Source organism: Sorex fumeus, unplaced genomic scaffold (genome assembly GCF_029834395.1).
Source record: "Sorex fumeus unplaced genomic scaffold, SorFum_2.1 ptg000122l, whole genome shotgun sequence".
NCBI lineage: Eukaryota > Metazoa > Chordata > Mammalia > Eulipotyphla > Soricidae > Sorex > Sorex fumeus.
Genome location: NW_026606179.1, coordinates 2,572,108 through 2,595,557, shown reverse-complemented (window position 1 = coordinate 2,595,557; position 23,450 = coordinate 2,572,108). Strand labels below are relative to the sequence as shown.

Sequence of the window (23,450 nt, the reverse complement as noted above, 5' to 3'; positions counted from 1 at the left end):
GGCGTTTGCCTTGCACGTGGCCGACCTGGGTTCGATGTGCAAACTCAGGAGTAACCCCTGAGCATCGCCAGGTGTGACTTAAAAAGCCAAAAAAAAAAGACCCCTGCTGAGAATTGGTGCTCAGAGCAGGTGGGTCAGCCCTGGGGGATGGGGACAGGCTGGGCAGGACTCGGGCTCGAGTGTGGACTGTTGAGGCAGGTGCTGGTAGGAAGGACCAGCTAGAAATGATGACCATTCAGTGTCAGTGGGGCTGGAGGCAGAAGTGGGAGGTGCTGGGGAGGTCTCTGTGGCACCTCCAGTTTGCATGGCCCACAGACTTTGGGAGTGGTGAGTGGGGCAGGCAGACCGGAGCTTTCCAGGAGGAGCACTGTAGCAGAGGGAAAGGAGGCACAGGGCCCTGGGGCAGGATAATGAGGAACAGAATAAGGGGGACAGTGGGGAGACCCAGGGGGGTGTGCAGATCCTCAGGGACTCAAAGGCCACGGTGAAGACTCTGGAGTTTATCTGCGGAGCCTCACGCTCTGTATGGGGGGCTGGAGGGACAGTACAGCGGGTAGGGCATTTGCCTTGCAAGTGGTCAGTTCAGGTTTGATTTCCAGCACCCCGAGGGCCCCCCAAACACCACCAGGAGTGATCCCTGAGTGCAGAGCTGGAAGTAAGCTCTGAGTTCTGTCCCAAACCCAAACCAAACCCCTCTATCTCGAGAGTTATCTGGAGAGTTTTTGAGGAGGGACATACCATAAGCTGGTATTTAAATGTAACTGTGGTACAGGGGAATGGAACCCAGATACTCACACATGCAAAGCAAGTGCTCAGCAGCTGGGCCACAGCCCCAGGTCCCTGATTTCTATTTTTTAAAGTCACGTGGAAGAAGGTATAGAGGCCTCCAAAGACCCAAGTTTATATCCCTGATCTGAAGTGTCTGACTGTGCAACCTTGGGCACACAGATGAACCTCTCTGTATCACTTTCTTCATATGAGGCACAAATGGGGCTCAGAGGCTGGAATGAAGATTTGGAAGACAGGAAGGGACTGATGTGGCAAAATGACCCAGGAGTCCACCTACTCTGTCTCCTGGGCCGCAGATGCAGATGGAGACTGTCCTGTGTACCCACAGACTCTCCTATAGGGACATATGTCCTCTTGGCCCTCCCTCTGTCACTCCCTCCTGGCCTCTCACCTGGAGTGGGTTCCATAGGCGGCCTCGGAGCACTGGTCACCGGCTTCACCAGGGCCACGGCCTCTCTGGGCACCTGATTCCCCCCCAAAGAGAGTGCTCTGGGCAGCAGGTGGGTTTGACCGAGGGTTGGCAGCAGGATTTGAGATGGTCTTTGGTGTCCCCACGGCTCCGTCCTGCTTTTGCCTGAATGCAGCTAGAGCCGATACCTTACCTGGGTGCCAGCAGCTGCTGTCTGGTGGCTCAGCTGCCCCTTCAGGATCATCAGGGCTTCCTCATGGGGGTCAGGCCGCTTCACAAACACCCTCCCGCCGTCCTTCCTGTAGGGAGGGATGCTGACTCCCTTCTACCCAGCCACAAGCTCCTCTCCACCCACAGGCTTCACAACAGAGAACTCGGAGAATGTTCAGGTAGGCCTAAGGCCACTCAATATGCCCAGAAAACAGTGGCCTCGGCCTCCCCTGGGTGAGGCTTTCCTGATGTCTGCACAGACAGCAGGCCTGGACTCAGTCCCTAAAGGCTGCTGGGCCAGGGCCCTGTGACCCTGGTCCACTGCCCTTGAGGCTGGCAGGGGCTGGCCTGACGCGGCAGAGTGACCTGAGGGCGTCAGGCCGGCCTGTCCTGGGCGGCTGCTGGCACTGCCTCACGATGTTCCTGATCTGCTGCGTGGGCTGCGGGAAGTGCTCGGAGTTGAGTGTTGAGTAGCGGACCAGCTCCGGGGAGGGGCAGGCTGTGGCGGGCAAGTGGGGACAAGGTCAGCCTCCAAGGACACCACCACACTCCAGCCCCACCCTGGGAAGTGTGCGGGCTGGGAAGACACTCACTGGACTCTGGAGCAGCTCGATCCTGTACGAGAATGGGGGCCGCCACGGGCTTCGTGGTGGGCTTGGAGGCCTTGGTCAGGGGGGCTGGGGCCGGGGCTGCAGGCTGCGGGGCAGTGCGCAGGAGCACGGGCTTGGCAGGGGGCCCACTCCCCACAAGCTTCAGCCGCGCCTCCAGGGGCAGGGGTCTCTGTGGAAAGGAGGGGGGTGCTTCCTGGGGCACCTGCATCTGTTTCCAGGGGCATCGTGCACGGGCCATGAAGCTGCTGGGCTTGGAGGGGCGCCATGCCCTGGCCCAGCATAGCACTCACCTCTGGGGGGGCGGGCTTGGAGGCGGCACCCAGAGGCTGCTGCTGCAGTGCCATGGCCTGCAGGGTCATCTCCCGGGCCTGGGGAGGGGAGCCGGTGTGAGGAAGGCTCCCCCTCAGCTGCCCCTCCCACAGCTCCTGCACTCACCAGCAGCATCGCCTGCTTGTGGATAAAGGCCTGCTGCAGGGCCAGTGTGGACGCGTCCAGGCCTGGGACTGTGGGCCAGTCAGAGGGCGAGTTTCAGATGAACCCCCACGACCTCCAAGCCCGCAGCTGCCTTCACTCCAGCAGAAGCCCTCAGAACCCCCAGGGGTCCTTGCCCAGCACCCCATCTTTCACCACCAACTCCAGGTACTGACTTGGTTTTGGCTTTGGCTCTGGGGGCCTCCTGGGGGTGTCTTCAGTGCTGCTACTGCTGCCTCCTCCAGGCTGGCCTCCCCCCTTCATGCGGTAAGCAATGGCTGTTGGCTTCTCCAGGTCCTGGGGTAGTGGGTGGCTCAAGTGACCTCCTGAGTGCTGAATGCCTGAGGCTCCAGGGCAACGGGCACCTGACACCCAGCGCTCCTTGGGATGGGGGTGGGGGGGCGAGTGCCTGCTGGCTGAGTGTGTGCCCGGGCCCAGCCTCTGCCCGCAGCAACCCTGCCCATGCTCCCACAATCTAGAGGGCTCCCCGCCCACCCCCTCCAGGGATGTAGACAGAGGCTCAAAGCAGGGCTCTGTTCTGCTTGGGGCTGCATGGGGCATCACATGGGGTTCCTGGAGCTTCCCAGAGTGCAGCAGTGCACCCTAGGGCCACTGCTCCCTCATCCCTGGGGGTGGGGTGTCGAGGTGTGCCCTCTGGGGTGAAGCAGAAGCATCTCTGCTTAGCACCTGCCAGATGAGACCCGAGCCCCAGCCTAGCAGAGGGGCCCCTCATGACCTCTGGGTGATTTGGGGTCCGTGCATACGGCCAGACAGGGCCCCTCAGTACCACGTCCCCGCAGGAGAGCACAGGGTTGAAGAGGCTGTCCAGGTAGCAGTCCAGCCCCTTCTGGGGCACAGGAGGCTCCCCAAGGCTTCTAGAGTCTGGCCAAGGAGGGGCACAGAGAAGCCAAGTTTTTTCTTCCCTCTGATCACTTCCCGAAGACCCCACGTGGCTCCCTCCCCTTCAGAGACAGCTGTCCCTCTCTGGGACCCCCATTCCTACCGTCCTCCTGGTGACTGCAGTAACCATCAGGGTCAGCCCCTCTAGCCACACGCCCCAGGGCTGGGGCCACTGTGGGCATGTCCTCCTCCACGTCCCAGCTGTTCCCAAACACCCTGTGGGAAGAGGAACGTGGGGATCTGACCCCTGCCCGAGGAGCCCCTGGTCCTCCCTGTGCCACCCCGCAACTCCCTCTACGCCCTGGATCTGGGGGCTCTCCCTTTGAAAGCCCTTAGTTGAGTCCCTGCCCTCAGAAGCACCCCTGTATCTGTGGGGGGTGGGGCGGGGATCACTGCCTACCCTCTCAGGCCTCCTCTGCCAGCCACGGGCCCTTCTGCACCCACGATGAAGTAAGACTTCTGTCTCGGGAAGTCCTGGAGCAGCTCCAGGTCCGACACCAGGTCAAGCACGTAGTCGTGGCCTCCCAGCTCTGCCCACTGCACCCCGTTCTTCATGGCCACTGTCCAGCCCCGCCAGCCATCTGCCAGCCCTCTGGTGACAGCATACAGAGGAATGTAAAGGAGGGACAACAACAGTAGAAGCTGCCAGTGTCGGCAGCGTGGAGCCCCCAGGGATCCGGCCTCCTGCCCTCCCTCGGTCCGGGGGGCACAGGACGTGCTGGATGGGGCGTCGCGGGAACCAACCTGTGCCTCAGTATGTCTCCAGCCACCTCTTCCCCCGTGCTCCAGGAGTGCACTGGGCAGGAAAACTGGTCACCTGGGAGCAGCGGGTGCTGGCTCAGCCACCACCCCCACTCTGCCTGCCTCGATGCTCTCATTCCGGGGGCTCCCTCACACCCTCAGAGCCCCTCTCTCAGGCCAGGTCCAGGGAGATGCCCTGTGTACGTGCCTGTCCCCCGAGGGCTATTCTGTCTGCCATTCTCTGGGGGGCAGGAAGGGAGTGGAGGAGGGGTGAGGGCCGCTCACCATTGAAACAGCCCACATCCAGCACCATGCCGGCCTTCTCCTGGATCGCTGTCCACTCTAGCTGGGTTGGAGGGAAAGTCCGGGCAGCTCTACAGCCATGTTGCTGAGTTCGACTCAGGGCCTGCATGAGGCGGTGCTGACAGACAGCCTGGAAGCCCTGAGGCCCGTAATCAGACACGAACCTGAGGGAGGGAGTCAGAACTGGATGAAGGCTCACACGTGAGCCCAGAGTTCTAAGGGATTTAAGACAAGTCTGAGAGAGGCTGAGGCTACTGAGAACTCTAAAGGAGGCTGAAGAGGCCTCAAGTTAGCCTGGAACGATCTCAAGCAACAAGTCTGCAGATTCCTAGGATAAGAGACCAAAGAAACAGTTCAAAGGGCTTAAAGGAGGCCAGAGATGTAGTACAGGGGTGAAGGCACCCGTCTTGCACGCAGCTGGCCCCATTTCAGGCACCAAATGATCTCCTGGGCACTGCCAGGAGTGATCCCTGAGCACTGCTGGCGTGGCCCCCAAATTAAAATACATAAATAAAAAGAAGAAATACAAACTAGACTGTCATTTCTGGCCAGGGAGACAGTACAGGAGTTAAGGCACTTGCCTTTCATGCAGTTTCATGGTTCAATCTCTGGCACCACCCCTGAGTACCACCAGGAATGATTTCTGAGCACAGATTCAGGAGTAAGCCCTGAGCAAAACTGGTTGTGAAACATCTCTACCCTCCCACCCCCCCCACCCCATACCCCCCACCCTCCCCCACATCCCATAAAAGGGCTGAAGCACATACCAGAGCATATGAACAGAGCTCTGGGCTCAATCCAGCATCATGTGGCTGCTGAGCATACGAAGGCTACTCCAGCTGTAACTCTAGTGGCCCCAGAACCGCTGCCGCTCCCCCCAACAACCCCACCAAAAAATAAATAAAACTTGGTTCTAGGATGATGTTGAAGGAGTCCTAGGAAAGTGCAGAGTTCTAGGGCTACACTGAAAGACTCCCAGGCTAATCCAGAAGTCTTGAGCCAGCACAGACCTCCAAGGACAGACCAAAGAGTTCTGGTTGGCCCACTGAGCTGGCTGGAGCAAAACGTTGACTGAATGAGGCCCGCAGCAGGGTGTGGGCCTGAACTGGACTCTGGAGGGCTCTGCTTCTTCCCCCAGCACCACCTTTCTGAGCCCACTCCATGGTCTCATCTATACAGGAGATGGCTGCAAGCATTCAACTTGATGCACAACCAGCAAGTCTGGGGACAGTCCAGAGCTCCTTGGCCAGGAGCAGCACAGAACAGGCCTGCAGAGGCTGAGGGAGCCTGGAGTCACTCTGGTCATGATGGCACAGGGGAAGCCTGATGGAGCTCTGTAGCACAGAGTGGTCCTGCCCAGGGATCAGAAGGCCACCCCTAACTCAAAGGTATAAAAGAGGTTCAGAGAGGGGCAGTGACTGGCCCTGGTCATACAGTACGTGTCAACAGCATTCACACCCAGAGCTTGCTTGAGCTCTTCCTTTACCAGCACCTTGCAGGACTGATGACAGCCATGGTCATGTAGCCCCGACCACCCGTCTGCTCTAAGCATTTCCTATGTGTCTGCAGCGTTCTCATCCCAGCAGATGGTAAAGCAGTTCTCTTCCCATTGCACAGGGGAAGAAATGGGTTCAGAGAGGTGGAAAGAGCTGGGACACGACTCCTGCCCACAAGTCCAGAGTCCATCTCCTGACTACCCTCCCCAGTTCCCACTCCTGTGCCTCTTCGGGGTCCCTGATCATTGTGTTCTGGAGTCCTCTGCGCAGTCTCCTGATTCCACCCTCCACCGTGAAGCCCTGCCCTTCTTTCTTACTCGGAGCCGGGCTCAGACCTGCCTCCCCAGGGCCTCATGTCCGGGTGCTGCTCCAGGCCCTGCCTACCAGATCCACTCACTTGAGTAGGTACTTGTTGAGGCGTGAGGAAGGTGCAAAGCCACTGAGGCAGGCAGCCAGCAGGAGCCAGCCCCGCTCAGCATTGTGGATGCTGGGGTTGTGCCACACTTGGTTTGCCAGCTGTGCCAGGATCTCATCCCGCAGCTCAGGCACTGCCAGTCCCTTCTGCACGATGTAGTTCCCGAAGACATTCTCCTGGGCACCACACAGGTGGGGATCTCCCATGAAACGTAGAATCTGGGCCACAAACAGACTCTCAGAAAGTTCCTGCCAGGTCCCTGTCCCCAGCGCACCAGCCTCTCACGAGTCCCTTCTCGTATCACGCCCCCACCTTCCAATACAATTGCCAGAGCCTACTATGAAGCTTCAGTAACTTTGGGGTAAGCTAACCCATAGAGCACAGGGCCAGAGAGAGAGAGTACAGAGGGCTGGGTGCTAGCCTTGCATACAGCTGACCTGGGTTCAATTTCCATCACCCCAAATGGTCCCTTGAGCCCTGCCAGGAGAGATCCCCACACTTCTGGGTGTGGCCCCCAAAAATGAAATATAAACAAGACACAGAGTTTAGACTCTCTCATGCTCAGGAGGCTCTGCATATAGCCGCAGTCCCCCCGCCACATCCTCGCCTCCAGTGGCTGCCTCAGCTCCTGCTCCGTCCAGACCCAGATGGAGCTTCATGACACTCACATCTGACATCTCTCCTGTACCGGCATTTCCCTGGACCCTCTTGGCCCCTGGGGATAAAATCTGAGTTTGGATCTACAAATCAAGATCTCTTTTTATTTTTATTTTAGTAAAATTTTACTAAAAATTTAGTAAAACTTTAATTTAATTTTATTTTGGGGATTACAAGGAGGGAGGGGTGAGCATTCAAGAGGAAATATGAGCTGCTTCAGAGGGGCGAGAACTGAGAACTGAGGGTACCCTAAAAAGTAGACAAAAGGAGTGACACACCCCAGGCTGAGAGGTGATGATCCTAGAATGACTCATACCTCCTCTGGACGCCACCACCTTTGCTCTCTGGTGGGGCCACATCTATCTTCTCTTCCCTCTGTTTTGCCCTTGCTGTAGTATCCCTCCTCCTTTCACTCTAGTACAAGTGTTTCCTCTTACAAGAAGCCCTCTCTGCCCATGACCACTGCTGGGTAAGGGTCTCCGTAAAACTCTTCTGCCTCTGTGCCTCCTTCTGTCCACACTGGTGGCCACTGGCCAGGTCTTCTCTACCCACCCCTTCAGACTCAGAAGTCCTCAAGGAGAAGATCTGGGTCTATTTTTGGGAAAACTGGGAAATTCCTGAGGGGTCTGAGGCAGCCCTTTGGTCAAGAATGTGGCCGGAAGGCTGAAGTACAGCGGGTAGAGCATTTGCCTTGCACATGGCCGACCCAGGTCTGATTCCCAGCATCCCCTGAGCACCACCAGGACTAATTCCTGAGTGTAGAGCCAGGAGTAACCCCTGAACATTGCTAGGTGTGGCCCAAAAACCAATCAAACAAAAAAGATTTTAAAAAGAAATGGCTAGGAGAAGAAAGGGGCCTCAATGTCTGGACCTAGTCCTGCCAAAGGGCTCCCCTTCCAGGAAGAAGCAGGGACTGGCAGTGGAGGACAGGGCGAGGGGCTACACATTCAAAGAGGTGGAACAAACCATACCAGCTGGAAGATGCTCACGGCCTCTGCATGGTACTCGATGGGCAGCTGTGTGAGAGGTGATCGCAGGGGCACCGTCAGCATCCCAAAAGCAGGCTCCTGGGGGCACAGGCAGGCACATGGGGACAGAGCTGGACCCCAGGCACCTCTGTATCCATTGCGCTGTCAGGTACGGGCATAAGAGCCTGTAAGGTGAGTGTCCCTGTCTCTAGTTGGTGGATGGGGAAACTGCGGTTGGGAGAGGGACAGACATTGACCTTCAGTGAGTCAGGGGAGGGACAGGCAGAGCCCTGACCAAGCCCTTCTGGGAGGGCAACAAATGAGAGCAGGGAGGAAGCCTCTGGATGCACTGGCCAAAAGAGCCTTTGGCATTTTGGGTCACACCCAGAAAATGCTCAGGGGTTACTCCTGGCTCTGCACTCAGGAATTACTCCTGGCAGTGCTTAGGGAACCATATGGGATGCTGGGGATTGAACCTGGGTCAGCTGCGTGCAAGGCAAACGCCCTACCTGCTATCTCTGCAGCCCAAGAGCCACTTCTTTAACCCACTTCTTGAACCCTATCCCTGACCCTCGGCTACCCCAGACTACCCTGATCAGCCACTGAGGGGACCAGTCTTGACCGCATACGGCTGTGAGTTCTGCCGTTAGGGCTCACTGACCAGGGCTGTTCGCACCCAGACCTGCAGTTACCTTGAAGTGGCATCGAACAAACTTGACCATGGAGTAGTTGTTGATGTCCAGGGGCAGTGTGACACGGGGCTCAGCCTGGAGGCGTGGAGTCCGTACAGGGCACACCTGGGGCACCTGGGTTGGCCTGATGCCTGTGGAGAGGGTGGACAGGAGGTGACTGGATGTGCTCAGTCCAGCCCAGCCCAGCCCAGCGCTGACCTACCTACCTGCCGCTGCTCGCAAGAGCCCAGCCAATTCCGCTGGGACGTGCAGGTGCCCCACAGCCACCACCTCCCGCTTGTTCAGCTCCTAGAGGGGCAGTGCTGAGCGAGGGGCAGACACGCCACACCCCCACCAGCTGGCCTCCCCTCCTCGCCTCTCCCCTTCCTGCTACCCAGACTCCACACCCACCTCCTGTTCCCGGAGCCGCTGCTCTGCCCTCAGCTGCAGGAGAGATGGTGAAGGCAGGAGTGCTGGCAGGCCAGGTAAGACCGGCTAGCATGGCTTGCACAGCACAACTCTACCAGCGCGAGGAGCAACGGGCCAGCAGACCTGCTGGCTGCAGGCATCTGCCCCCACCTCAGTGATGAGCAGAGACAGCCAGGGAATGGAGAGAGACAGCCAAGGAGAAACAGAAGCGAGGGGGCTGAAGGAGTGAACAAGGCCTTGGGAGAGGCAGAGGGGCAGAGCAGCATTTCCAAGAAGAGGCTGAGAGATGGGTGAGGAAACCCCCGCTCCTCCACACCCAGAGCTCCACAGGGACTTCAGGGAAAGCTGGGCAGTTCTTTAAAGCTTTGGGGACCACATTTGCCTTCTGATGGCTGGCTTAATGGCTGAGAGTGCCAAAAAATAAGGGCAAGGCAGCCGGATTCCCACAGGGCGCAGTCACGAAAGGTGAGCCTGGCCTGGTCTTGCACTGCTGCCCACTGAGCCCATCCTAACCCTGGGCGGATGAGGGGAGAGGCTCCAGAGGGGCCAAGGTCACACAGCAAGTGTCAGAGCAGGGTTGGGAGGCCAACAGTCTCTTCCTGGATGCTAAGTGCTCTCCTTCCCACCTGCCCTGCAGTTCCCTCAGCCCAACTGGGGAGGGCCTGGTGTGCCCTGAGGGCAAAGGCTGGGCCTGTACCTTGAGGTAGCGCCGGTGGCTCACGTAGGTGTGCACCAGGGACCGGAACTTTACCAGACTCCTCCTCATCTGCTGGTACCGTTGCCTGGAGACCCAGAAGAAGGAGTCTTCAGTGGGTGAGAGATTGGGGGACTGGGAGTCTTCAGGGATGAGAGGAGACTGGGATGAGAGGGTCACTGAATGCACGCATTTTACTCTAGGCCCTTAGGTTCAAGGGAAACTGTAGTTTAGGGAGGACCAAGTGACTTGGCCAAGGTCACATGGTAAATTAGACATTTTGGTTTGCTTGTTGCTTGGTCCTGAAATAAGGGGTTGAGTCCTTCATAGACGGACAAATATGGACGAATTCTCAGTCCCCAGGGCCAGGGGTTCTTCCAGAAGGATGTCCTGAGTCAGAGACAGAAGTAAAAGCCCCTTGCACAGTGGCCTGATGCTCGGCTTGCATGCCTCTAGGAACAAGGTGCTCACTCTCCAGATTCAGGCCTGGCCTCTCCCTACTACCCCCAAGGCCCCGGGACTCCTGCTGCACCATACCTGGCCAGGTAGCCTCGAGCCCGGCTCTGCAGCAGGATGATCTTGTGGCGTAGGGAGCGGAAGCGCCGGTGAATAAAGAAGCCTCGGAGGCAGCGCTGCAGCGTGAGGGCGGCCAGGTTCAGGACGTGCTCCCGCATGCTCTCCAATAGCTGGTGCAAGTGCTCCTTCAGGAAGAGCTGAGGGAAGGAGTAGGCACCAATGGGAGGTCAGGGCTAAGCTGTTTCTGTTTCCCTGGGGGCTAGTTCTGGAGCCCTGGAACTTGGGACCCCAGGTGCTCAGTGTGGGCAGGACCTCACCTTGCTGATGCCGACACGATACATGTTTGGCATGACTGTGCACAGGCGACTCAGCACCGACACACACACCTCCCCGCTGGCAGGAACATCATGCTGGAGGGCCACCAGGCAGCGATACCTAGAAGGGCCCGGACCCAGTCTGGGGCTAAGGACCTGCTCGCGTCCTGTCTTCCAGTGGCCTAACCCCAGTTGTGGGGGACCCGTAGCAGCTCTAATCAGAGAGAGACTCAATCTGCCTCTGAGTGCTCAGATGCTCCTGGTCCTGACCAAGAGGCCACGGCAGGCCGTGACATCGAGAAGTTTGGCAGATGAAGAGCAGGAAAAGGGAAAAAGATAGGAAGAAAGAAGAGGAGTACGATGAAGAAGAGGGTGACGTTTTAAGTAGAAGATACAGAGAGGAAGTGGATGGAAATGAATGAAGTTAGAGTGGAAGATTTTGGATAGGATGGAGAGGCTGATAAAGATGAAAAGGATGGTGAAGAGGAGGAAGAAAGCAGGTAAGGTAAAAAGAGGAAGAAGGAAATAGATGATGAAGAAAGTGATTAAAATTCCAAATGAAGGTCAAGAAAAGAGAGCTGTTGGGTCTTGGTCAGACTGCACAGGGATTTGGGAGCTGCTTTGTTGTGTTTGTTTCTGAAATGCTGCTGTGACTAAAAACCAAACCTAACCCAGATTCCCCACATCCAAAGAACAGATCCCTCAACAGTCACCCATGTCGTCCCTCTTGAAAATCCAGCTTGAGGAATGAAACCCTGACAAATTTTAACAAGCACAGTTAGATTCTCATGCAAAATTTGTAGCATAAATAATTCTGATTGTGGAGTGAATCATTTGTGACTACTACTTACACTGAGATTGTAACAGCATTTTCACTTTTAGTACAAAAAGAATCTTTGGAAATAAATCCTTTCTGTTTTGGAAAAATAAATAAAAGACTAGTAGGTGTCAGAAAATAGTAATAAGTAATTATGGTTGACAAAGACATTTTACTGCCACCTGCTGGTAACTTGTAACAGTGATTAAAATTGTCCTTGGGCATTTTTCCTGGATAAAGTCAAACTGAAATACTGCAGTCCATTACGATGCCCACCACCCTTGAGCCGCATGCAGTGGTCCCTTGTGGTGCACGCCTGAGCTGCTGTGCAATGCAAACTCTGTTCTTCCTGGGACCCTGGGGAGAGGGGCCGAGTCATGGTCTGTGGAGCCCAGAAACCACCCTGATGGAGGTACCTGTCTATGAAGAGCTGGAAGGGCAGCCGCACCGGGAAGCCCTCCTTGCGGATCCGCACAGTCTCCAGTACCCCTGAATAGCGCAGCTGTGTCATGACCACATCGGGCTCAAAAAGGCCAGGCTCCTGAGGGGAGGACCCAGATAGAGTCTGCTAGTCTGCACACGGGCCCGACCTGGACCAAGGACGCTGCCAGTGCTGAATAGACCCTATGGAGGGCTGGGTGGGTGGAGCCCCAGAAAGGCAAAGCCACCCACCCAAAGCAGCACAGCATGCGGGGAAAGACACGGGTCTCCCAGGGGCCTCTGGTATCATTTACCTTCTTGTGGTTAGGCTTCAGGCAACGCACGAACAAGGGGTTACACCTGGGGAAGGAAGGGTGGGATGAGGGCAGCATGAGGCTCCAGGGAAGGGCAGTGTCCTCTGGCTGACAGTCCTGGGCTGAGACCAAGGCATGTGTACCCATGTGCCCACTGCACTCACCGCTCCATCTTTTCCACCAGATCCAGGAGTGACTGCTGGAACTTGGCTGCCACTGTGTGTGCCTTGTGGAGCCGAGTGACAGAGCTGCTCTTGCCCAGGCGCTGAGGGCTCTGTAGGGCATGGCTGGAGAAGAGGTGTGCTACGACCTGGGCAGCGCGAGCAGCAGGCAGTGCGGTGGTCAGCACCGAGACAGAGACAAAGGGGGAAGGAGAGGCAGAGATAGAGTGAAAGAAGTTGGGCCTCCTGCTCAAGGGAGAACACGAGCCTCTCTGATCCTGCCTGTCCCTTCTGCAAGGCCACTGTCTTCCCAGTGCACACAGCCCCAAGGGCCAGGTGCTTGGCCCTTCAGCGGAGCCCATGTGGTTTCCTTCCATGTGTGGTCCAGTGCTCCGTGGTGGCCGTTAGTCAGAGGAGGAAGTTAGGCAGGGTATGGGTGGAGCACCAGGCTTGTGCTCTATTCTGGGTAGCAAGACTGAGTTGTGGCATCCTCCAGAGTCCAAGAAATCCCAATGAAGCCCCCCAAACCCTGCTCAGGGTCAGGGCTGAGGAAGGTTCTGGGAAAGCAGAACAGAGCTCAGCAGTAGTGGCTGGGGCTCAGAGAGGGCTCACAAGAATATCCTGGCGAGTCAGTGGGACTGAACAGGGTTGGGTGGGGACTTGAGGGAGCAGGGACAGATGGACTGAGCAAGGCTGGCCAGTTCAGGGTTAGGTGAGGGCTGAGGCAGTCTGGCAGTGGGGCGGAAGTAAAGGGTCAGGACAGGGCCTGTCTGCAGTAGGTGCTCCAGGTGGGACCAGGCTCACTCACCCGAGTCCGGCTCCGCACAAACAAGTCCAGCACATCCTGGCGCACCTGGTCATGATTCTTGTCCAGGAACTTGTGCACCTGTTATGGGGACACAAGGGGGTATCTCAGGTGGAGGCCACCCCACCCCATCATTCATGAGAGCCAAGGTGAAGGGAAACCCACCCCAGTGCACACCAGCCTGCCTGCCCCCTGAGTAACCCTGACTAATGCCCCCAGGATGGTCTGGTCCCTTTTCCTCCTGTCCCTTGACTTAGGGGAAGGTCCTTTAGCTAGGTGATATGACCAGTCTGGGTCTGATCCCATCTTCAACAAAAGACACTGCCTCATGCCCATTCTACAGGTGAGGAAGGTGAGGCCCAGTTCAAAACTGAGGTATAGGTACCCCCAGGGCAGAAATGTGCTTCAGAGAGTAGTGATACTGATGGGCTTGAGTGATAGCACAGTGGGTAGGGCATTTGCCTTGCCTTGCACATGGCCGACGCAGGTTCGATTCCTCCGCCCCTCTCGGAGAGCCCAGCAAGCTACCAAGAGCATCTCGCCCGCATGGTAAAGCCTGGCAAGCTCCCCACGGCATATTCAATATGCCAAAAACAGTAACAACAAGTCTCACAATTTGTTGTGAGACGTTACTGGTGCCCGCTCAAGCAAATCGACGAACAATGGGAGGACAGAGCTAAGTGCTATCATATTGATAACTGCTTCCCACTATTAAACCAGGCTTAGCTCTAAATTTGACACAATCACCCCTAGAGATGCGCACTATTATTTATTTACTGTGGTTCTCAGGGCCCGCTCCTGGCTCTGTGCTTTGGGATCACTCCTGGTGGTGCCCGGGGGGACCATATGGGGTGGATTAGATGGGGCCAGGTCGACCTCATATAATGCCCTATCCGCTGTACCATGTCTCTGATCCAGAGATGGGTACTATCATTATCCCTCCAGATGAGAAAATCAAGGCCCAGAGAGGTAAGGCATTTTAGCCAAGGCCACCCTGGCAGGGTCAGATGTGGAGGCGGGTACAAGAGTATGAAATCCAGTGGGGACCCGCAGCTCCAGACAGGCGCAGGTCCTCTTGGGGCTCACCTGGTAGGTGACTCTGCCCGCATAGTGCTTGACAGTAAATTCAGGCAGTGGCATCTTGGGTTTGGAGTACAGTGGGTTGGCGCCATGATGGTAATGGCATTTCTGCAGAAATGTATGATCTGTGGCCTGAGGGCAAAGGAGGGTCAGTGGTAGGAGGGTGGGGTATCGGGGTACTCTACTCCTGGTCTCATGGCCGACACCAAGGGTGAGGAGGCCAACAGCACTGGCAGACGGGCGTCTGGCTCGTTGGCCAGCTGCCTCCCCACCAGGCAGCAGCCCAGGCTCTCTTCCGTAGCCCCGTTCCCCCTCCCGCGTCAGAACTCTATACGATGGTGTTTTCAAACTGTTGTGGCCTGACCCAGCCTCAGTGATCTCTGACAGGAGAGAGAGGTTGGGCGTCCCGTGCCCCCAGTCCCAGGCAGGGCTAAGAGCAATGCAGGACACAGGCTTAGCGACACCGAGTGAGTGGCCAGGCTCCCAGGCCCGCAGGTCACCTGTGGGAAGCAGCACTGGTCGTCCAGGATGCGCAGGATGCCATAAGGCTTCAGTGAGATGAGGTTGATGCAAGGCTGATTGTCGGCAAAGGTGATCTCACGCCAGTCTATCTGCTCCCGGATGTACTCCTCCTGTGGGCAGCCGGGGACCAGCCTCCCAGACACTTCTAGGGCCACTCGCCCAGCCCCTCAACTTGATTCCCCCAGGGAGGGCCTGGCCAGGGGCATCTGTTTGTGCAGCTCCCAGCACAGGAGGCTTGTGTCCTAGCAACAGCTACAGGCCCTGCAGAGGGCAAGGAGGACTGCCCAACACCTCAGTACCCTCCCACTAGGCCTCCGACGCTCAGGGACCCCTCTTAGAAGTCTCTCCTGCCATCCACCTATAGACCACTCAGAGATGCCCTTAAAGAGCCAAGAGAGTACAGCAGGTGGGGCATTTGCCTTGCACATGCTGATCTGGATTCCACCCGAGGCACCCCTGATAATCACCAGGAATGAGCTCTGAGTTCAGGACCAGGAGTAAGCCCAGAGTCCCACTGAGCATGGCCCCCAAGTCAACAAAAACCCAAACCAAACCAAACTAAAAGAAAACAAAAGAGCTGGAAGAGCTTGTCTGTGGCCAAGGAGGGCCCCCAGCAAGTGGGCCGGAGGCAGGCTGCTGCTCACCTGCTCCTCCTGGAAGACAATCTTGTTAAAAAGGTATTGAAGGTTCTCATTAGCGTAGTTGATGCACAGCTGCTCGAAACTGTTGAAGCTCAGGTCCTGCGGGCGGTGCGGTTAGCGGTGGGTAGACATGAGGCTGGGCGGTGGTCTTACCCAGCAGGTCATTTGTCCTGGCCCAAGAGCCCTGCCCACCCTCCAGCTCAGGGGCAATGTCCTCCCTGCCCTCCATGGCCACAGCTTCAGAAAGCGAGGGCCCTAAGAAAGTGGTTCGATGGCAGGGTATCTGGCTTGCACATGGAAAGTTCAAAAATAAAAACAAGTATAACAAACAGAAAGCTGATGCGCCTCCCACGCCCTGCTCAGAACCTCCTACTGTGGCCTCTCCACAGAGGGGAGAGTCCAACAGCTGAAGATCCAGCTCTGGAATCTTCTCTGGGTTTCAATGCTCTGAACATGTGATCTCAGACAACCCCTCTGTGTCTGTTTCCCAGGAGAAACGGGGAGAGTAACACTTCCTCATAATATGGAAGGACTCATTAATAACATATGACAAACAAAATCTGCCGCATAATAAGAGCCATGTAGATATTAGCTGTTACTTAAAAAAAAAAGTGGGGGGTGTCACCAAACTAAAAGTAAACTCCTCTAGCACCAGGCTGCCTCTGCCGTGCTCCTGATCACATTTGCTTGTCAGTGTCTGTCCCCCACCCCCACCAAATCCCACATGGAGGCTCCCTGAGGGCGGGATCCAAGTCTGGTTCTCTGTGGTGTCCTTGGCATTGCCCTGTCCAGGCCCTGGCATTTGGGGACTGCAGGAGCACTGTGGGTGAGTGGAATATGGGAGACAAGGGAGACGCTAAGCTGGGAGGGGCTCCTGACAGATAACAGGGCATGTGCAGGCAAAGACCTAAGGGAGGTCTTGGGTCCCCCTTCCCTCATCCACACACAGAGTCCCACCTCGAAGCCATAGATGTCCAGGATGGCAATGGACAGCGTGTCCTGCTGTGGGGACACCAGGGCATTGACCCTGGTGATGAGCCAGCCGAACAACAGAGCATACAAAACTTTGGCAATAGCATCCCTGGGGGAGAGAGGTGGGTGAGTGGGGCTCAGCCAGGGCTGTGGGTGTCTGCGGGCTCAGTAGGAGCAGCTGTGGCCTCACCGGGCATCCACGGCGCTTTCCACAGTCAGGGGCGTGAAGATCTTTTCTCGCATTGTCTCCTGGGGAAAGCCATGGCTTCTCAGTGCTGGTGACACAGACCCCAGGGAGCCCCCAGGGGATGGGACAGTGGGGTGCAGAGACTTGCTGCGATGACCTCAGGCATGGACACTCCCTGGACAGGGAGGGGGCACCCATACACTAAGCCTTGGAGAACTGGGTGGGCAAAAGGGGCGAGCACTCCAGGCAGAGGGAACAGTCTATGCGGAGGTGGGAATGGGGAGTCTCATGCCTCTTGGGACCGAAGATCCAACCAGAACGGTGGGGCAAGGGGAGGAGGAGAGGGAAGGGGTCGTCTCCAAAGGGTGGTTCTATTTGACCTGGCTGGAGGCCCAGGCCTGGAGTGCTGGGTGTGAGGGACTCACGGTCACTTTGAAGGTGATGGCTTTCTGCAGGCCCTCAGGGGAGATCTGCAGCAGCTCCGCCACGGCCTGGATCTCACGGGCACTCACCACCGAGGCCACCTCCTGGGCACCTGTCTGTGTAAATACCAACGGGAGTGGGTTTTGACAGAAAGAAACTGAGTTTAAAGTTCACATTTTTAAAAACTATGTAAGGGCAGAGCAGCGGCTCAACAGGCCAGAGCGCTTGCTTCACAAGTGTGAGGCCTGTATCTCACCCCGGCAGCTGCGTGCACCCCCAGTTCTGCTGAGAGCAACTCCCTCAGCACTACGCTGGTGGGCAGCCTCCAAATACCACTGGGTGTGTCCTCAAAACAAAACATAAAAGCCGGGGATGGCGAGATAATATAGCAGGTAGGGCACTGCCCTTCATCACAGCAGACCTGGGCTCAATCTCCAACACCCCATAAGGCTCCCCAAGCCTGCCAGGAGTGACCCCTGCATGCAGAGCCAGGAGTAAGCTCTGAGAACTGGGTGTGGCCCAAAACCCAACACAACAACACATAAAACCCAAAATATATAAACAAGATATAATATCCAGGGAAATTTCAAAATAGAGTAATACAAGGGATAAAACACAACAAAGCCAATAATTAAGACAGTGCAGCGATAGATATATAATTCAGAAATAAACAAGGCAAAACAGAAAATTTGGAGTTAAACAAGACCGTACATAGAAATTTAATTATTATTAATTAAAGGCCCTCCCGTTGATCATTGATTTGCTCGAGCGGGCCCAGTAACATCTCCATTGGAAACTTTGTTGTTACTGTGTCTGGCATATCGAATACGTCACAGGGAGCTTGCCAGGCTCTGCCGTGTGGGCAAGATACTCTCAGTAGCTTGCCAGGCCCTCTGAGAGGGGCAAAGGAATCGAACTCGGGTTGGCCATGTTGGCTGCGTGCAAGGCAAATGCCCTACCGCTGTGCTATCGCTCCAGCCATATGTCAAATTAGAAGACTGAGTAACCATGAGGCAGTTGGGAAGAAATTAGATTTCTACCTAACACTTTGGGCTGGAGCGACAGCACAGCAGGTAGGGCATTTGTCTTGCATGCAGCCAAGATGGCCAACCCAAGTTCGATTACTCCGCCCCTCTCAGAGAGCCCGGCAAGCTACCAAGAGTATCTTCCCTGCACGGCAAAGCCTGGCAAGTTAACCGTGACATATTCGATATGCCAAACACAGTTACAAGTGTCACAATGGAGACGTTACTGGGCCCACTTGAGCAAATCGATGAACAATGGGAGGACAGTGACAGTGACAGTGACGGTGACCTAACACTTTATTGGACAAAATTCCTGATTAATCATGGGTTTAAATGTTAAAAGAAAATGCACATGGGGCTGGAGCGATAGCATAGTGGGTAAGGTGTCTGCCTTGCACACAGCAACCCAAGTTCGATTCCCAGCATCCCATATGGTCCCTGAGCACCGCCAGGAGTAATTCCTGAATGCAGAGCCAGAAGTAACCCATGAGCAACACTGGGTGTGACCCAAAAAGAAAAAAAAAAACACAAAACCCATAAAACTTAACAAAGTTAAATACAGCTGCTCTATAATTTGAGATAGTATTCCTAGAAATGAACATCTACAATATGCAAAGAAAATTTATAAATTCTTGGAAAAAAATATTAATTTTGAATGGCCAGAGCAAGAGGTAAATGAGCTGAGTACAAGCTTTGCATTCAGGAGGCTGGATTCCACCCTGGAAACATCTGGTCCCCTGAGCACTCCTAGGAGTGATTCCTCAGCACAGAGATGGGAGTAGCCATTGAACACCACCAAAGGTGGCTCCTCCAAACCAAAAAAATGTATCGCTGGAGCGATAGCACAGCTGTAGGGCATTTGCCTTACAAGCAGCCAACATGGCCGACCCGAGTTCGATTCCTCTGCCCCTCTCGGAGAGCCCAGCAAGCTACCGAGAGTATTCGATATGCCAGACACAGTAACATTGTTGTCTCCAATGGAGACGTTACTGGGCCCGCTCGAGCAAATCGATGATCAATGGGAGGGCCTTTACTTTTTACCTTTTACGTGTTATATATATATGGGCTGGAGCGATAGCACAGTGGGTAGGGTGTTTACCTTGCACATGGCCAACCCGGGTTCGATTCCTCCATCCCTCTTGGAGAGCCTGGCAAGCTACCAAGAGTATCTCACCTGCACAGCAGAGCCTGGCAAACTCCCCGTGGCGTAGTTGATGTGCCAAACACAATAACAACAAGTCTGACAACTAAAAAAGATGTCTGTGGTATGCTCACACCTCATACTTCTCAAAGTACACATTGCCTAGGTGCAGGATGGAGGCCAAGATGCGGAAGATGCTGTCCTGGTCCTCCCCACTGAAGCCCAGCACCTCCATGGCTGCCAGGAGCCGGCGGAAGTCATCGGCGTCGCTCTTCCCTGAGATCTCACAGTTCCCTCCCTGGAAAGGGCAGAGGACAGAAGGAAGAAGTCAGAGGTCAGAGGCAAGGTGTGGCAGGCAGGACCCCCACCCAGTGTCTGGCCTGAGCTGCCCATTGCAGTTCCTGTTCCATTTTCCTGGCAGGAGAACCATCATACCAGGTTCTGTGCTAAATGCTCACATACACGTCTTCATTTAACCATAACTACACCCCCCAAAGAAGTCCTGGTATGCCCCATTTTACACAGGAGGAAGTGAGGGATATTTAGCGTCTCTAGACTGCTTAGCTTTGTTCAAGGCTCCAGAGAAGAGTTGAGTTGGTGTCATTCCTCTTGCTTTGGATACTAGACACTTGGCACCCTAAATCCCATCTCAAACCTCTGTGACCTTTGCTAGTCTTTAGGATACCAAGGCTCAGCTATCTGACAAACCAGGTTGACGGGGCACAGGGCGTGGCCCTCAGGTATGCCGGAGCTCACCTGGTTCAGATAGTAGTAGGTTTCTGCCTCCTGAAGGCTGAAGGCTTGCCGGAGCTGGGCAGGCAGGCCGGCCAGCAGCTCATAGAAAATGTGGTAGTTCCTCTCATTCTTGGCCTGCAGAGTGAAGGGGTGGGTGCACAGAGGGAGCCCCCCCCAGGTCACCCCTGATACATGTAGGCTCAGTTATCCTCATAAACACAAACACACATAAAGGCTTGCAGGTGAGACCGTGTGATCACCATCTGGCTGGCACCTGCTGGGTTGTGGGCTGGCCTGAAGAAGCCCTGGCACACTGGCAAGGAAGGACTCTGGGCAAGATTTTACTGGGATTGGAGAAACACAAGAGGCCCTTCTCAGACATGCCTGGGTCATGCATGCCTAGGTACATGTGTGTCCATAGCCCAGCTGTGCCCAGGGGTCTCTTGGTACAATTCACTTGGCGGGCGGTGGAAGGTGAGTACTTGCTGAGTGCAAGGTTCTGTTCCAGGACCTTGCCACATAGCTGGAAGCAAAGCAGAGGAAAGCCCCAAAGCCTCTTCTGGAAGAGAGACATTCAGCAAAACGTAGCATGAAACCAAGTATACCTGCTAGTGGGCCAGAGATAGTACAGCAGGTAGGGCGTTTGCCTTGTATGCCTCGACCCGGGTTTCATCCCTGGCATCCTATATGGTCTCCAGAGTCCACCAGGAGTAATCCCTGAGCTCAGAGCCCTGAATAAGCCCTGAGCACCACCTAATGTTGCCTCCAAACAAAACAAAACAAAACCTGCTGGTGAGAAGTGGCCTGGCTGGAGAAAGCTGAGTGGCAAAGGCATGCATGGAGCTTTATAAAGAGAGCTGCTTCCCCAGCCTCTATTTATTTATTTGCTTTTTGGGTCACACCTGGCGATCCACAGGGGTTACTCCTGGCTCTGCACTCAGGAATTACCCCTCGCGGTGCTCAGGGGACCATATGGGATGCTGGGAATCGAACCTGGGTCAGCTGTGTGCAAGGCAAACGCCCTACCTGCTGTGCTATTGCTCCAGCCCCAATTTATTATTTTTTTGCTTCTAGGGCTTCAGACAAAGCCTGTGCTTTTGGGTTGTTGTTTGGTTGGTTTTGAGACACAACTTGTGATGGTCAGGGGTTACTCCTGGCTCTGCACTCAGGAATACAAATAGGCAAATGAGCACCTGGCAGTGCTCGGGGGACCATATGGGGTACCAGGGATCGAACCTGGGTAGGCCACATGCAAGGCAAATGCCCTACTCACTGTACTATTGCTTCAGCCTCTGTGTTTTTGGTTTTGGTTTTGAATAGGGGTCACCTCTTCCAATGTTCCACCTGGTGACCCAGGCCTACCAGCTCAGTACTCAGGACTGGTGATGTTTGGGGTGCTCGGTGCATACTCTGAAATATGCTGTTCAGGCCATCAAACTCCCAGCCACACATGTACCCACCCTGTGCTTCACTACTGGAGCCATCTCCCAAGGTGAGGGGTTTGGTATGCGGGGAAGAGTAGTTGATACAAGAGGGTACACAAGCACTGAGGAAAATTCCGGTGTGGCTTTGCTGGGAGGGAAGGAGCAGGCCGTATGCTCAGACAGACCCACAGACACTCAGACACACAGACCTGGCCTTCATTCAGCCCTGCAGTTGCCAGGCTCCTCATCCCCAGATTCTGCAAGCCCCATTCCCCCCCTGCCTCCTCCCCCCCCCCACCCCACCCCTAGGTGGTGTCTCCTCCAAGATCCAGGAGGGTCTGACTCACCTGAAACACGATCCTAGACTTCTCCAGGAGGTATTGGGAGGTTATGGCACCAGAGATCACACCCCTGGAAGGGGCACAGTCAGCTCACACGCTTAGAGGGAGCTACCCTGGCTCATGGGAAGTATAGCAAGGCCTCTATAAGCCCCTTTGCTGTCACACTCACCCTTCCAGAAAGATCTCCATGAACTTCCCAAAGCGGCTAGAGTTGTCATTCCTGACGGTTTTGGCATTACCAAATGACTCCAGGAGGGGTGTAGCTTCCAGGATCTGGCCCCACAAGATATGATCATTGTTCTGGGGTTTGGCTTGTCGAGCATGACTGGGGCCACCCCTAGATTATTCCCAGACACATCTCCCAAAAAATCCCCTTTGTTTTGTCCGCTTGTTTCTGGGTCATACCCACTGATGCTCAGGGGTTACTTCTGACTCTGCACTCAGGAATCACTCCTGAGCACAGACATGCATTTGGCCAAACACATGTGTCCAGTACACAGGGGACCACATGGAGTGCCAGGAAAACCAGACCCAAACTCAGGTTGGACACATGCAAGGCAAGTACCCTACCCTCTGTACTCTCGCTCCAGCACCAATGGTCCCCTCTGTGAGGGGCAACCAGTCTCTCCCAGCATCCTCCGAAGATCTAACCTCATGCTGTGCCCCCAACCCTCACACACAGTCCCTGGCATGACAGATCGTGGGACATCTTTTCCAAGCAGACACACAGACATGAGCACATGCTTACACACAAAGTACCTTTATCTTCAGGAGGACCAGGAGGAATATGGAAGAGAGGAGGAGAACAGAAGAGAGTCACCCACAGTAGAACCCCTCCCAGAGGACACCAGGTATACAGCCCTTGGGATTCCTGTGGCTGGCAAGACAGCCGCCAGGTGAGAGCAGATCCATGGGCCTTAGAGGTAACAGTGTCCAGGCCTGAGGACTCTAAGTGGCCACTGGGTACAGGAGGCTGCAGGGTCACCTGCTAAAAGGCACCAGAGTACTTCCCCACCCACTTACCACAGCCCGGAAGAGCTTCCCCTCTAACTTTGGTTTGCTCCATTTAGGAGTTTCCGGTCAGATGTCTTCCCCCTCTCCCTTCACTCAGGCCTAGAGTCAAGTCCTTGTCATGCCTTTGTGGGCCCTGCCCAGCACAGGTCCTATCTATGTCCCTGTCTGGGTTGCTGGCACTGGGGCCTCCCAACAGTTCCTTCCCCACGCAGACACACCTTCCCCTCACGCCTGTACACAGAACACCACAGCTCATCTCGTCCCTCTGAGGGTGGCCGCTTGGCACTTTCTGTGGGGGGCTTCCCCGGGCTCCAGGCTTCTCTCAGCACCACAGGAAAATCCTCTCCTCTCTGTGTCGTGTCTCCCTCACTAGAGCATCAACCTCCACCAGGCTTTGCTTGCACACCTCTGGGTCTCTATGCAGGACCTGGAGTGGAGGCCCTTACCTGTCTGCTAGACAGCAAAACAGGTCTCAAGTTTTACTAGCAAGGACAGAGTAGCCCAGGACAAAGGCAGTCAGCATCTGCTAGTAAGCTCCATGATGTGCCAGACTCTTTGCCCTCACGATATCACTGTTTACCCTAGCAGGTGGGTACTCAGGTTGTCCCGGCTTCACAGACAAGGAAACCAGGACTTGGAGAGGTGAGGTGATAGGCTGCAGGCTCAAGTTCATGCAAACAAGATAACACATGCTATGACAGCCCAGCAGAACTGTATAGTGTTTTCTCTGGCTGAGACTCCTTCAGGGTGAATTCAGAAGAGAACCAGTCCCCACTGAAATAACACCTATTGCCTTAGGGACTGGGCCAGGTCCATCTAGTCACTTCCCAGGTG

The 23,450-nt window shown here is 55.4% G+C and overlaps 1 protein-coding gene across 1 annotated transcript in view; it reads right to left on the bottom strand.

Annotated features, from left to right (window-relative positions):
• The window catches only part of MYO15A (myosin XVA), a 53,281-nt gene that overhangs the window by 21,102 nt on the left and 8,729 nt on the right, over nucleotides 1-23,450 (bottom strand). Inside the window, exons 7-41 of the mRNA XM_056137159.1 lie at nucleotides 22,362-22,367; nucleotides 21,772-21,875; nucleotides 21,609-21,672; nucleotides 19,859-19,972; nucleotides 19,239-19,400; nucleotides 16,939-17,052; nucleotides 16,517-16,575; nucleotides 16,312-16,435; nucleotides 15,358-15,453; nucleotides 14,692-14,823; nucleotides 14,198-14,323; nucleotides 13,115-13,192; nucleotides 12,310-12,455; nucleotides 12,146-12,191; nucleotides 11,828-11,952; nucleotides 10,598-10,715; nucleotides 10,302-10,477; nucleotides 9,762-9,852; nucleotides 9,053-9,085; nucleotides 8,869-8,950; nucleotides 8,663-8,793; nucleotides 7,974-8,069; nucleotides 6,328-6,563; nucleotides 4,417-4,598; nucleotides 4,135-4,207; nucleotides 3,791-3,982; nucleotides 3,482-3,606; nucleotides 3,278-3,408; nucleotides 2,667-2,787; nucleotides 2,455-2,522; nucleotides 2,310-2,387; nucleotides 2,002-2,188; nucleotides 1,775-1,907; nucleotides 1,392-1,497; nucleotides 1,181-1,253 (exon numbers count right to left, since the gene is read on the bottom strand). Coding sequence (XP_055993134.1) covers nucleotides 1,181-1,253; nucleotides 1,392-1,497; nucleotides 1,775-1,907; nucleotides 2,002-2,188; nucleotides 2,310-2,387; nucleotides 2,455-2,522; nucleotides 2,667-2,787; nucleotides 3,278-3,408; nucleotides 3,482-3,606; nucleotides 3,791-3,982; nucleotides 4,135-4,207; nucleotides 4,417-4,598; nucleotides 6,328-6,563; nucleotides 7,974-8,069; nucleotides 8,663-8,793; nucleotides 8,869-8,950; nucleotides 9,053-9,085; nucleotides 9,762-9,852; nucleotides 10,302-10,477; nucleotides 10,598-10,715; nucleotides 11,828-11,952; nucleotides 12,146-12,191; nucleotides 12,310-12,455; nucleotides 13,115-13,192; nucleotides 14,198-14,323; nucleotides 14,692-14,823; nucleotides 15,358-15,453; nucleotides 16,312-16,435; nucleotides 16,517-16,575; nucleotides 16,939-17,052; nucleotides 19,239-19,400; nucleotides 19,859-19,972; nucleotides 21,609-21,672; nucleotides 21,772-21,875; nucleotides 22,362-22,367 — 3,928 coding nt within the window. The remainder of the gene's footprint in view (nucleotides 1-1,180; nucleotides 1,254-1,391; nucleotides 1,498-1,774; nucleotides 1,908-2,001; nucleotides 2,189-2,309; nucleotides 2,388-2,454; nucleotides 2,523-2,666; nucleotides 2,788-3,277; nucleotides 3,409-3,481; nucleotides 3,607-3,790; nucleotides 3,983-4,134; nucleotides 4,208-4,416; nucleotides 4,599-6,327; nucleotides 6,564-7,973; nucleotides 8,070-8,662; nucleotides 8,794-8,868; nucleotides 8,951-9,052; nucleotides 9,086-9,761; nucleotides 9,853-10,301; nucleotides 10,478-10,597; nucleotides 10,716-11,827; nucleotides 11,953-12,145; nucleotides 12,192-12,309; nucleotides 12,456-13,114; nucleotides 13,193-14,197; nucleotides 14,324-14,691; nucleotides 14,824-15,357; nucleotides 15,454-16,311; nucleotides 16,436-16,516; nucleotides 16,576-16,938; nucleotides 17,053-19,238; nucleotides 19,401-19,858; nucleotides 19,973-21,608; nucleotides 21,673-21,771; nucleotides 21,876-22,361; nucleotides 22,368-23,450) is intronic.